The following is a 12189-nucleotide window of genomic DNA, read 5'->3' as shown; positions in this document are numbered from 1 at the left end:
CCACCAGCCCCACCACCACCACCACCAGTCGGAGCACCGATAGCAACAACCTGCAGCGCCAGGGCCATAACCAGCGCCGACCTCCAGCGCCACCATGAGCGCACGCTACCTCGCACGTACGCACGCCGGCGAGGAGATAGCGCGCTATCTCGCGAGGACGTGTGCGATGGATAAGGACGGTCGCTCGGTCTGTCGGTTAGCTTGGGTGGGGGTTGTGGTGGTGGTGGTAGGGGTGTGGTGTGTGTGTATACGGGGAGGTGAGGGTGTAGCAGGGGGGTGGGATAGTCGTCCGGAGTTAAAACTTAAAACATCACCAATTCCCCATCCCCGCCACCGCTCATCCTCCGCTCGCAGTTTCGATCCATTCAGCTTCTACGGGCGCTCGCTCACTGACTTCATCCTGACGAGTCGCATTCACCGACACATCCGCTGTGGGGGGTGGGGGGGCATGTGTAAAGGGATGCGGCGTGAGTCGAGAAGTTGGGATGAGCTTGCGGCTCCCACGACTGCATGAGCCACGCGTCACGTTTCTCGCGCGACCGGACGGGTAAGAGAGAGGGAGAGAGAATGATGAATTGCATTCGTTGTTCGAATATGATGATGTGTTTGTTACCTGGTTTAGGGCTGCAACGTGTGGATCTGCCACCTCATTGGGCCTCGTCTGTTGCCTCGTGGTCTGACTTGCCTCGTCCCATCAATCGCAGGGGTTTCTGATTGATATGCGAGCTGTCCCGAGTGACACTTCAGGTGTTTAAAGTGGAGCGGCAATTGTAAATGTCGTGGTGTTTTTGCTCTTCTAACGCACCGGTGTGCTGAGCTCGAACCTAATTGGCACGCTTTTGTTTACGTGACAAATCTGATTAAGTTGGCTGTGTCGGGTGGTGGTGGGTTAACGACACATTTACACGACCTAACTTAAAAAAAAACTTTTATTGCAGATAATATTGTTCGCGAAAGCCGACGCGTTAGACTGTTTAAACTGTGCTTTTAAAACAGTGCCTTGAAGTACGGAACTACATTGCTTAAGTTATATGTTATTGCATTTATAACACGCGTTATGTAACTTCTACTCCCAGTGTATTACATGAATACATATCGCCCCGACGAACCACTAGTAATGTCACATTGCTTTGATTAATCGATAAAAATGGGTTATCACCGCTTTCATTCAATGCATAGATCCGCGCGCGCACGTGTGTGTGTAAGAATCGGTGCAATAAAAGGCGTATGCACATTTAGATGTCAATTCTATACCGTTACATTGTAGGCTCATTGAGCGAACAAAGCTGAACATGCGTGCAACCACAATTTAGAAGCAATACGAATTATTAAAAACGACACACAAAGAATCGATTCTTGAGTCGATTCGTGGCCTGAATTGCTCCCAATAGTACATCTGCCCAGAGAAGAAATTGGTACCACCTAAGTTAGCAAACCTTTTAGTCGTATCAATGTATTTAAACGTGGCGAATACGAGGGATTCGTTTGGTCAGCCCACTCATTTCAAGTCGTTGTGGCCAATAACAGCACAATTCACTGTTATTGGCCACAATAATTACATTGGAAGCGTCTCAAGTGACGCCCCATCAGGTCACGGTCGCCACAAAGGGAAACATCTCTGGTCAGGGTCCATGGACAATCCCAACACGGAACGCTTGCAACGATTCACCTCCCGCAGTGACTGATTGGTTTCGGTTCAATTCAACAATCGAAACCTTTTTGTTTGTTTTAAATGTATTATTAATGTCGTGTTTGCAGTCTTTATTTGGTATTCGTCATTCTTCCATATTTGGTTAATACCATTGATGAGAGTGCTTGGCTTGAAGTGGGAATAAACCTGAACAAATCGGAGAAGACCCCATCAGGCATCCGAGGAGATCTCACACTTAGCCCAGCCATCTCGTGGCCACACATCGCAGTTCCACGCCTGTAGCACCTGGCAAGCTCACCCATCCCTGCAGGCTGCAGACCCATCCGAAAACTGGCCAGGTTCAACGCCTGCTTAGCTTCCAGAATCCGACGAGATCGAGCGTGGTTGAACCACTGCTGTCCGTGATCCGTCTTATTCCGGGGACGCGGACAAGCCCGAGACGCGTACGGTCACGGCGAAGGAGTTGGGAGAAGTTTGGTCGCGAGGTACGTGGCGAGGAGAGCGCTACCAGGGGAGGGGGGGGGGGGGGGAAGGGCCTAGACCGGGGGGCTGGGCAATCAAAGCAACGAGGATAAACTTTTTTTCGGTTTATTTCGAATTCGGTAAAAAAATCAACCTCAATATTTCAAAAGCTGCAATGCAACGTGGATATGAGACGGTGGTGGTCCTTAATAAAGAACGCCACTGTACAGTCCTAAAACCCCTTTCTGATTCTGATTGATGAGCCGCATGCGACTCCGAAGCCGCAGGATGCCGACCCCTTCTCGTGGTGAACTGGACTTCCATGTTGAACTGGACTTCCGTGGTGAATTGGACTTCCATGTTGAACTGGACTTCCGTGGTGAATTGGACTTCCATGTTGAACTGGACTTCCGTGGTGAATTGGACTTCCATGGTAAACTGGACTTCCGTGGTGAACTGGACTTCCGTGGTGAACTGGACTTCCATGGTAAACTGGACTTCCATGGTGAACTGGACTTTCATGGTGAACTGGACTTCCGTAGTGAACTGGACTTCCATGGTGAACCGGACTTCCGTGGTGAACTGGACTTCCATGGTGAACTGGCCTTCCATGGTGAACTGGACTTCCATGGTAAACTGGACTTTCATGGTGAACTGGACTTCCATGTTGAACTGGACTCCCATGGTGAATTGTACTTCCGTGGTAAACTGGACTTCCGTGGTGAACTAGACTTCCGTGGTGAACTGGACTTCCATGGTAAACTGGACTTCCATGGTGAACTGGACTTTCATGGTGAACTGGACTTCCGTAGTGAACTGGACTTCCATGGTGAACCGGACTTCCGTGGTGAACTGGACTTCCATGGTGAACTGGCCTTCCATGGTGAACTGGACTTCCATGGTAAACTGGACTTTCATGGTGAACTGGACTTCCATGTTGAACTGGACTCCCATGGTGAATTGTACTTCCGTGGTAAACTGGACTTCCGTGGTGAACTAGACTTCCGTGGTGAACTGGACTTCCATGGTAAACTGGACTTCCATGGTGAACTGGACTTTCATGGTGAACTGGACTTCCGTGGTGAACTGGACTTCCATGTTGAACTGGACTTCCATGTTGAACTGGACTTTCATGGTCAACTGGCCTTCCATGGTGAACTGGCCTTCCATGGTGAACTGGCCTTCCATGGTGAATTTGACTTCCATGGTGAACTGGCCTTCCATGGTGAACTGGCCTTCCATGGTGAACTGGACTTCCATGGTGAATTTAACTTCCATGGTGAACTGGACTTCCATGGGGAACTGGACTTCCATGGTGAACTGGACTTCCATGGTGAATTTGACTTCCATGGTGAACTGGACTCTCATGGTCAAGGGGTCGGCAAGCAAGAGCCATTTATTTTTGGTTTCGAATTTAAAGAGCCGCATGCAGCTCCGGAGCCGCAGGTGGTCGAGCCCCCCCCCCCCCCCCCAGGTCTCGACCATTCATCACTCAGGATAATCATCATCAGCAGCAGCAGCATTGCCAGCGTATCTCGTCTCTGGACAGCTTTGGCCGATGACACGCGTCTGACAGAGTGGAACGCCGCGCGTGAATTATAGCCGCGTTTTTTTGTATTGAGTCGCACGCCACCACGCATCTCTTAATTGAACGACTAATTATAGAAGTGAACCCTGGCGAGGCCACAACGGGGGGGGGGGGGGTGGGCTTTCTCCCCCATCCATTAACCCGCCCCTCCCCCACCTTCACCCCCAATCCCCCCCCCCCTCCGCACGGGGGGGGGGGGGCGTCTGTCATCGCTCACAACGCGCATTCATTCGCGTGGCAACCGTCCGCGTTGTGTGGTTGCGTCGAAACTTAAGCGACGTTCGGCTGCCGTTTGTTGTCAGGGAGTCCGAGCGCCCGGGAACAATCGCGGCCGTTGAGTCGTCGGAAGAACGCTCGACCTTGCCGTATTCTGGGGCACAGTGAAATTAGAATTCGTCGATAGCCGCCGACCTTTTTACGTTTGGCCGAGACATTCGGTGGACCGTGTCGTCTCCCTTCAGCTGAGCGTGTGTGGTGGTGGTGTTGTTGTTTGGTTGTTGTTGTTGTTGTTGAGATTGTCCAGCCGTGGATCAATACCAACCCGCGTGGTGAAAGTGTGGCCAAGTAAACTCTCACGACCCGCACGAGGCGTGTGGAGGGCCATCACCCAACAGCGGACTGACGACGGGAATGTGTCCCTTGTAAGCGGGGTGCTCGCTCGCCACCCGCGACTCTGCCCGAGTGTGGGTCCTGTCGCGCAGTTCAATTGCCTCGGCTGCAGACGGCGCTGTGGACCTTTTTTATGCCGAAGATGAAAAGCAAAACAAAAATGATCTTATAGATAAGTGCGCCTAGGCTGATTAGCGTCCCCTGCCTGTCCAGGCAAAACGTGGATGCTTCGTTAAGACAAACACAATTATAATCTAAACGTTAGAGCCAACGACGCCACTGCATGGGCATAAAGGAGCACGGCATTCGGAGTCGAATTGGAGAGTTTTGACTCAGTGTGGCGTGAACCCGCACAGATGGATTCAACAATCCAGTTCCTTGCGGCTGTTGTTATAGGTGGGCTGAAGGAGCGAGCAAGCACTTTACAACGGAGGCGGAGCAAAGGCAGCACGCGATACAAACGAGACAGACAAAATAATCTTACCACGACCCAGGATTGTTACAATTCAGCAATTATCTGGAGGAATTGTAACCCCCGTAGCAGCAGTGTCGGCCGTGGGGGAAACTTGGCCATACTTCACCACTATGGTCGATGCGGGTTGCCAAAGTGGGAGGAGGAACCGTGACCGGGTGACGCATCACTCGCCACGTGCCAGCAAAGCCAATCTCTCAGGTCGCCGCCGGCGTTCATAGTTCAGTGCGCCAACCACTGCGCCACCGCTCCAACCCCGATGGGGGTAACTCTGCAATTCATTGCCTCGGTCACTCAGCAGCTGGCTGAGAGCGTTCGAAGGTAGTCGGGCTTCTCTTCCACGCTGGCCGAGGAGGAAGTGGGGCGAGTACTCATTAGATGAGGCGGCAATAGCCACACTTTACCCGGTCCCATCCAAACCTACCCATAAAATGGCTTAAAGCAGTGAGTGGTTCTTATGACCTTTAGCTGCAGCCCTGCGCCCCTTTGGTTGTCACTCGTTCAGAAAAGTATCTTGCTAATAAATACGTAAAGGGTTTGTTGGAACGAAGTGGTTGTGTCCGTGTTTAAATTGCGTTTCGCATGATTTACCTTCTACAACAAAACAAAAAATCTGGCCCATGTCTCGCCAACCCCCAGAAAGGGCATCTCGCACACCCAGGGGGTTGTGCGTGCACCCCAGGCTAAGAAAAACCACGGACCTCAACCGGTGGCACTCACCCAGAAGTTCACACTGCTGTACTGGACAGGGGCGGGCGGGCGGTGCGGTGCGGTGGGAATTCAAGGAGACACGCGTGCCCCTCAATGTTTACAATTGCCTCGCCGGAAGGTCGAATCAGCGAACAAGCTGGGCTCGCGAGCCCAGCAGCGCGTCTTGCCCTCGTCACGAAGTCGACGTTTCGGTCTCCACGCCTCGTCGGCGACTCTGTCGAAGCCGCTCGCGCCGCGCGCTCCGAGGGTCGCGCTGCAGAATTCATCTCTGCTCAGTGTCTCGCCGCCCCCCCTCCCCCGTCACGGAAGGCAGCAAAGCTGATAGCGGCGATAGACGGCAACGGGGGGGGGGAGGAGTAGGGGGGGGCGGTAGTGGTGGTGGTGGGGATGGACAACTATGCGAGAGAAGTGGGTGAAAAGTTGTACTCTGCCAGAGAGAGACCGCGAGCGATCTCTGTGGACGCCACGGGGATTCTGAGTGCTGATATGACCCTAGCCTTAGCTAGATAAGCGGGCAATGTCTCCTTCAAATAACTGTCTCTCCACATACATATAATAATAAAAATCCACTAAAGTAGAGATTGTTGTTGTTACACAATCCATCAGCTCCACAACGGCCTTCTTGGGAGTGTGCATTTGCAGCAGCATTGATTCAGTGCCAGGCAGACGCTGGAATGGTTTCGACGTTCAGTGTCATCATCAGCAGCGTGATGCTTGCTTGCCCTAGCCCCGTTGTCTAGGCCTGACTCGACTCTGCTAACCCCAGGATGGTGGGGGGGGCATAACCCCGACTCTAACCGTGCTCATGCTGGAAGAAACATAACATCACTCTAAACTCTCGCCATATTTATGCTGAAACTCTGAACATTCACTTAGAGACAAGCGTTGGGATTGTTTCGATTATTTTGCTGCTCTTCATGTCCAAACGATGTGGCCTCTTTGTTGAGCTATCATTTGTGGTAGCCAGGTCGCTTCTGAAAAATAAGTTAATGCCTCAGTAGGCTTTGCCTGATAAGATGAGGATGGTTTAGTAGTATTTGCATGTGTTTGGGTGATTTATTTACCTTCATTGTACTTTGAACTGCTGTCATGTTTTGTACTGTTTGTTGTTGTAACTTTCTTACCCGCCCGAACTGGACATCTGTGAAAAAGAGCTTTAAATCTCGTCGGATTCCTCCTTCAGTAGCAATACAGATTCTGATTCATTCAAATCCGAACCCCAAGCCTAAGCTCACGCTGCTACTCTAACCTTGAATATGACCCCGAATTCTAACTTGAACCTACACCCAAGCCAGTATTCCATCCATAACCTTAAATTCAGCCTAAAGCGAAGCTGCAGAGTTACGGTCATTTACGTGTTCAAGATCGTGCGCGCGTTACAAATGGCATTTAACCTCTAAACCGGAATTACGTCCCTTTAATGATCTAACGTGCTGTCCCCTAAACCGCTCGCTCTAATCCTGACCGCATTCGGCATTTAAGCCGCCATGACACCAGCCTGCCGTAACTCGACCCTCTGTGACGCGACCCCCCACCCCCCCCAGAATCTTCATTGCCAAAGGACCTTTACTTCGGTCTCTGTGACACTTTCCCAAATTAACATATGATCTGTTACGCAAGTGACATTGAGTGTATAAGAGTGGTCATTTACAGCTCACGCCTCAGTCCGCTGCTCAATGAAGAAAATTTCAACGCAGCATCCGGTGGTGGTGGTGGATGTTGTTTGACCATACTTCACCACGCTGGTCAGTGTGAGTTGGTGAGCGTGGGCTGAGGCTCCATTCAGGCATCATGCATGCTTGTGGTACATGTATGTATGTATGTTGAACTTCGTTCGCACCGTACAAGGCCAACCGTGCTAATCGGATTTTCGACTTGCGAACTTTCAGAGATACGAACAAACCTGTCGAAATGCAGTTGCTTGTTCGGACCGAGCCGTAAGTTCAACCGCAGTGCAATATATGGCGGTGGTGGCATCTACATCTGCAGAACGTGAAGAACCAGTGGCATCTACATCTGCAGAGCATGAATAACCGGTGGCATCTACATCAACAGGAGATTATACAACTTTTAAAGCCATTCCCCGTGTTTAGTGTACATACAACACGTTTGGAACCGACATGAGTAATGTTGGACTTACTAACAAATCGACTCACGAACAGACATCTGGAACCTAACTCGTTCGTAAGTAGAGGAGTCCGTGTATGTTGAACTTCTTTCGCACCCTACGTATCCAACCGCGCTAATCGGAGTTGAGGGAGGAAAGACAACAAACTAAACACAACCAGCAGTTACAAAGAAATTAATGTTCAATGTATATACATATTTTAACAGAACACATATGTACATCTACTAATGTATTATACATGTGTACGCATTATTAGTTGTATATATGCGCACATACATGCCATGCATGCACCAGAGTTCAATTCCCGGCAACGGCTAACATCAGAGGCATTGACCAGCGTGGTGAAGTATGGCCAAACAAACCCCGCATGACGTCTTCATCCGGCAGCGGTTTGACTAAAGGGCCGTTGAATGCCACGCGTGCGTCAAGATACACGCGCGTGCCATTCGCCGGAACGCGGTGTGCACACGCATCACGTACGCACGCTGCATTTAAGTGCATTGACGACCTACTTTTGTGCGCGTGTTCCTTTGTACAACCCCCAGACCATGTATCTTCGTCTCTTGGGCAAAATGAGGAGCCGCAACATTCTTCTCAATTGATTTCGTCTAAAGGTCACGCGCTATTTGCTTTCCTGTTTGCGAGCGCCCATTTGATGTTTTCATGTGAACGGCGTTTCGCCTCTTTATCTCGCGAAACGAACGTCACGGGAAAACCTCGCTCGCAATTCCTGGCCCGGGCCTTAAATGTTACCTCCTAATCCGTGTTTTGCCAGACGGAGGATTTTTCCTTGTCGTCTCGGATGGAAAAGCCAAAACAACCCCCCAACTGGACGCAATAATCGAGAGGGGAAGTGCTCTAAGAGCCCAATTTCTGTTGTCGGGCAGGGTAATAGTCAGCGTCGCCCCCTCCCTAGGCTGTCCACGGACAGGCGGGGAGACCGCCCCAGGCCCCGCGCTTTGGGGTGGCGCCGCGGATCGACGTCACGGTGTTTAGACGCAATCCTTTGCGGTTTATCAACGGGAACCTCTTTGCCAGTGCTGTGTATGTATACAGTGAGGGAAAAAAAAGTATTTGATCCCCTGCTGATGTTGTACGTTTGCCCACTGACAGAAAAATGATCAGTCGATAATTTTAATGGTAGGTTTATTTGAACAGTGAGAGACAGAATAACAACAACAAAATCCAGAAAAACGCATTGTCAAAAATTGTATAAATTGATTTGCATTTTAATGAGGGAAATAAGTATTTGACCCCTTTGCAAAACATGACTTAGAACTTGGTGGCAAAACCCTTGTTGGCAATCACAGAGGTCAGACGTTTCTTGTAGTTGGTCACCAGGTTTGCACACATCTCAGGAGGGATTTTGTCCCACTCCTCTTTGCAGATCTTCTCCAAGTCATTAAGATTTCGAGGCTGACGTTTGGCAACTCGAACCTTCAGCTCCATCCACAGATTTTCTATGGGATTAAGGTCTGGAGACTGGCTAGGCCACTCCAGGACCTTAATGTGCTTCTTCTTGAGCCACTCCTTTGTAGCCTTGGCCGTGTGTTTAGGGTCATTGTCATGCTGGAATACCCATCCACGACCCATTTTCAATGCCCTAGCTGAGGGAAGGAGGTTCTCACCCAAGATTTGACGGTACATGGCCCCGTCCATCGTCCCTTTCATGCGGTGAAGTTGTCCTGTCCCCTTAGCAGAAAAACACCCCCAAAGCATAATGTTTCCACCTCCATATTTGACGGTGGGGATGGTGTTCTTGGGGTCATAGGCAGCATTCCTCCTCCTCCAAACACGGCTAGTTGAGTTGATGCCAAAGAGCTCCATTTTGGTCTTATCTGACCACAACACTTTCACCCAGTTGTCCTCTGAATCATTCAGATGTTCATTGGCAAACTTCAGACGGGCATGTATATGTGCTTTCTTGAGCAGGGGGACCTTGCGGGCGCTGCAGGATTTCAGTCCTTCACGGCGTAGTGTGTTACCAATTGTTTTCTTGGTGACTATGGTCCCAGCTGCCTTGAAATCATTGACAAGATTCTCCCGTGTAGTTCTGGGCTGATTCCTCACCGTTCTCATGATCATTGCAACTCCAGGAGGTGAGATCTTGCATGGAGCCCCAGGCCGAGGGAGATTGACAGTTATTTTGTGTTTCTTCCATTTGCGAATAATCGCACCAACTCTTGTCACCTTCTCACCAAGCTGCTTGGCAATGGTCTTGTAGCCCATTCCAGCCTTGTGTAGGTCTACAATCTTGTCCCTGACATCCTTGGAAAGCTCTTTGGTCTTGGCCATGGTGGAGAGTTTGGAATCTGATTGATTGATTGCTTCTGTGGACAGGTGTCTTTTATACAGGTAACAATCTGAGATTAGGATCACTCCCTTTAAGAGTGTGCTCTTAATCTCAGCTCGTTACCTGTATAAAAGACACCTGGGAGCCAGAAATCTTTCTGATTGAGAGGGGGTCAAATACTTATTTCCCTCATTAAAATGCAAATTAATTTATAACATTTTTGACATGCGTTTTTCTGGATTTTCTTGTTGTTATTCTGTCTCTCACTGTTCAGATAAACCTACCATTAAAATGAAAGACTGATAATTTCTTTGTCAGTGGGCAAACGTACAAAATCAGCAGGGGATCAAAAACTTTTTTCCCTCACTGTATATATGTAAGAATAAGCTTTTACCCTTCCTGGCAACAAAGCAGGTGCTAAGGTGTTCAAAGCACTAAATAAGGCATCACGTCTGCATTAACCAAACGTGCATGTGGCAAAACATGCCAACACACGTGCTCTGGTAATTTACGCAAGGTCTTTGCAACTGATTGGGCTGCACCAGAGAGAGAGAGCCTTCTCTCTCTGGCATCGTCTCACCACCGGTGTTAGACCAGAGAACAACGCCACAAACATCTTCTTATGTTTTCATCAACTTGTGGTTGAGTTTGGAGGCTTCGAGGGTTTGCCCCCCCCCCCCGCCCTGGTAATGGATGTTTAATGCAGGGTAAGGCAATGTGATGCTGCGACCATCAGTGTACTAGACTCTGCGTTCTCGTGCCGCGAGGAAGTGAATCATCGCTGCTGGCGTGAGAGGTCGTGGGCCCGAGAAATCACGACGCAGAGTGACTCGGCGGTCGACCAGAAGAAAACATTGCAACATCATCATCATCATCGTCGTCGTCGTGACGATTATGATGATGACGACGATCATGACAATCAGCAGGAGAAGCGTCGTCACATCGTCGTCATCATCAGCAGCACCCGCATTTGAAGCAGCAAAAGAGGAAGAATTACCATCAGCAGCAGCATTAGCAGCAGTAGAGGCAGTGGCGGTAGCATCAGCATCTCACCATCAAGATTAGCAGCAGCAAGTATCGGCTGCAGCAGAATAAGCATCACGATCATCATCAGCAGAAGCAGAACAGCAGTAGCAGCAGCAATAGTAGAAGCGACATCGATATGAACATCGCAACGGTATTTCGTTATGGCCAGATCACCTTAATTACGGCCAATTTCGCCAGATCGCAGACAGCTAACCAGGTCTGCACCTGGTTAATTCACTCGTGGACAAAAATAATAAACCTCCAGGGCTTGCCAGGTGTTGTAGGTGTGCGGCTGAGAGGTGTGGGCATGAGATGGCGGTACTGAGTGAGGTGGCTTATCTGGTTGCCTCCCACAGAAAGCCAACGACTCATGCATTGATAATTGGCTAAACATACCGTTGTAGTAAGACTCCTGAAAATAGTGTTGCGACTCACTCGGTGAGGCTTTCCTGTATAAATAAAGATCACCAGCAGCAGCAACAGCACCACCGCCGCCACAGTAATCATCAACGACATTAGCAACGACACTAAGTTTCATCGCCATCCTAATAACCACCACCACCATAATCGTAATCTCCATGTCTGTAATTAACAACTTAAGTCCCAGGCTCCCAGCAAGTAAGTGAGCCCCAGTTCATGGCAGAGTTTATACTGCAAGCTAAAGAGCGCGCCCCCTGCTGTTCAGATAAGCGGCTGTGCGTTAAGAGACGCGACATAGCAGTGCAGAGTTCTTCACGAATTTTTAGAGGGGAGGGCCACTTCCGCCGATAGGACATCATCAATGAGAGGGCCGCCACACATTTAACACCATTGGAGGTTTGATAGCAGCACAATGATGATGGGGGGGGGGGTGTTTGCACTATTTGTGTGTTGTCAGGGGCAGTACATCACGGGCCACACTCAAGGCCACCAGTGGCTCGGAGGGCCTTGCATTGACGGACACTGGGATAGTGTGTACTGTATAACGCAGAGTGTATTCATCGGCTATAATCGATTCTTACGACCACGACACACGTGCGAGGAAAACGTGAGTAGCGAGACTTTATTCTACTCGATTAATCGATCAATCGTTACGTGCCCAGCAGACGCGTCAACACCTTGATCAGATCTGGAAGTGTCACTCAGGAGCAAATCAATTAACGTGGCACTATTTGTAAAAACAAAAAAAATCTCGCAATTAAGTCACGGGTTCCAATTCCGGCCGGGATTAGCCTCAGACCATCATTTATCCGCGGTTAGTAACAATGAG

General features: G+C 49.8%; 1 protein-coding gene across 1 annotated transcript in view; it reads left to right on the top strand.

The window, feature by feature from the left end:
• The first annotated feature begins 246 nt into the window (after nucleotides 1-246).
• The window catches only part of LOC116940036 (uncharacterized), a 30182-nt gene continuing 18239 nt past the window's right edge, over nucleotides 247-12189 (top strand). Inside the window, exon 1 of the mRNA XM_076065422.1 lies at nucleotides 247-547. Coding sequence (XP_075921537.1) covers nucleotides 486-547 — 62 coding nt within the window. The 5' untranslated portion in view covers nucleotides 247-485. The remainder of the gene's footprint in view (nucleotides 548-12189) is intronic.

The sequence above is a fragment of the Petromyzon marinus genome, chromosome 7, assembly GCF_048934315.1.
Source record: "Petromyzon marinus isolate PM22_M1 ecotype Great Lakes invasive population chromosome 7, UKy_Petmar_22M1.pri1.0, whole genome shotgun sequence".
NCBI classification, from domain to species: Eukaryota; Metazoa; Chordata; class Hyperoartia; order Petromyzontiformes; family Petromyzontidae; genus Petromyzon; species Petromyzon marinus.
Note: the sequence above shows the minus strand (reverse complement) of the source record. Positions and strands in the feature narration are given on the sequence as shown.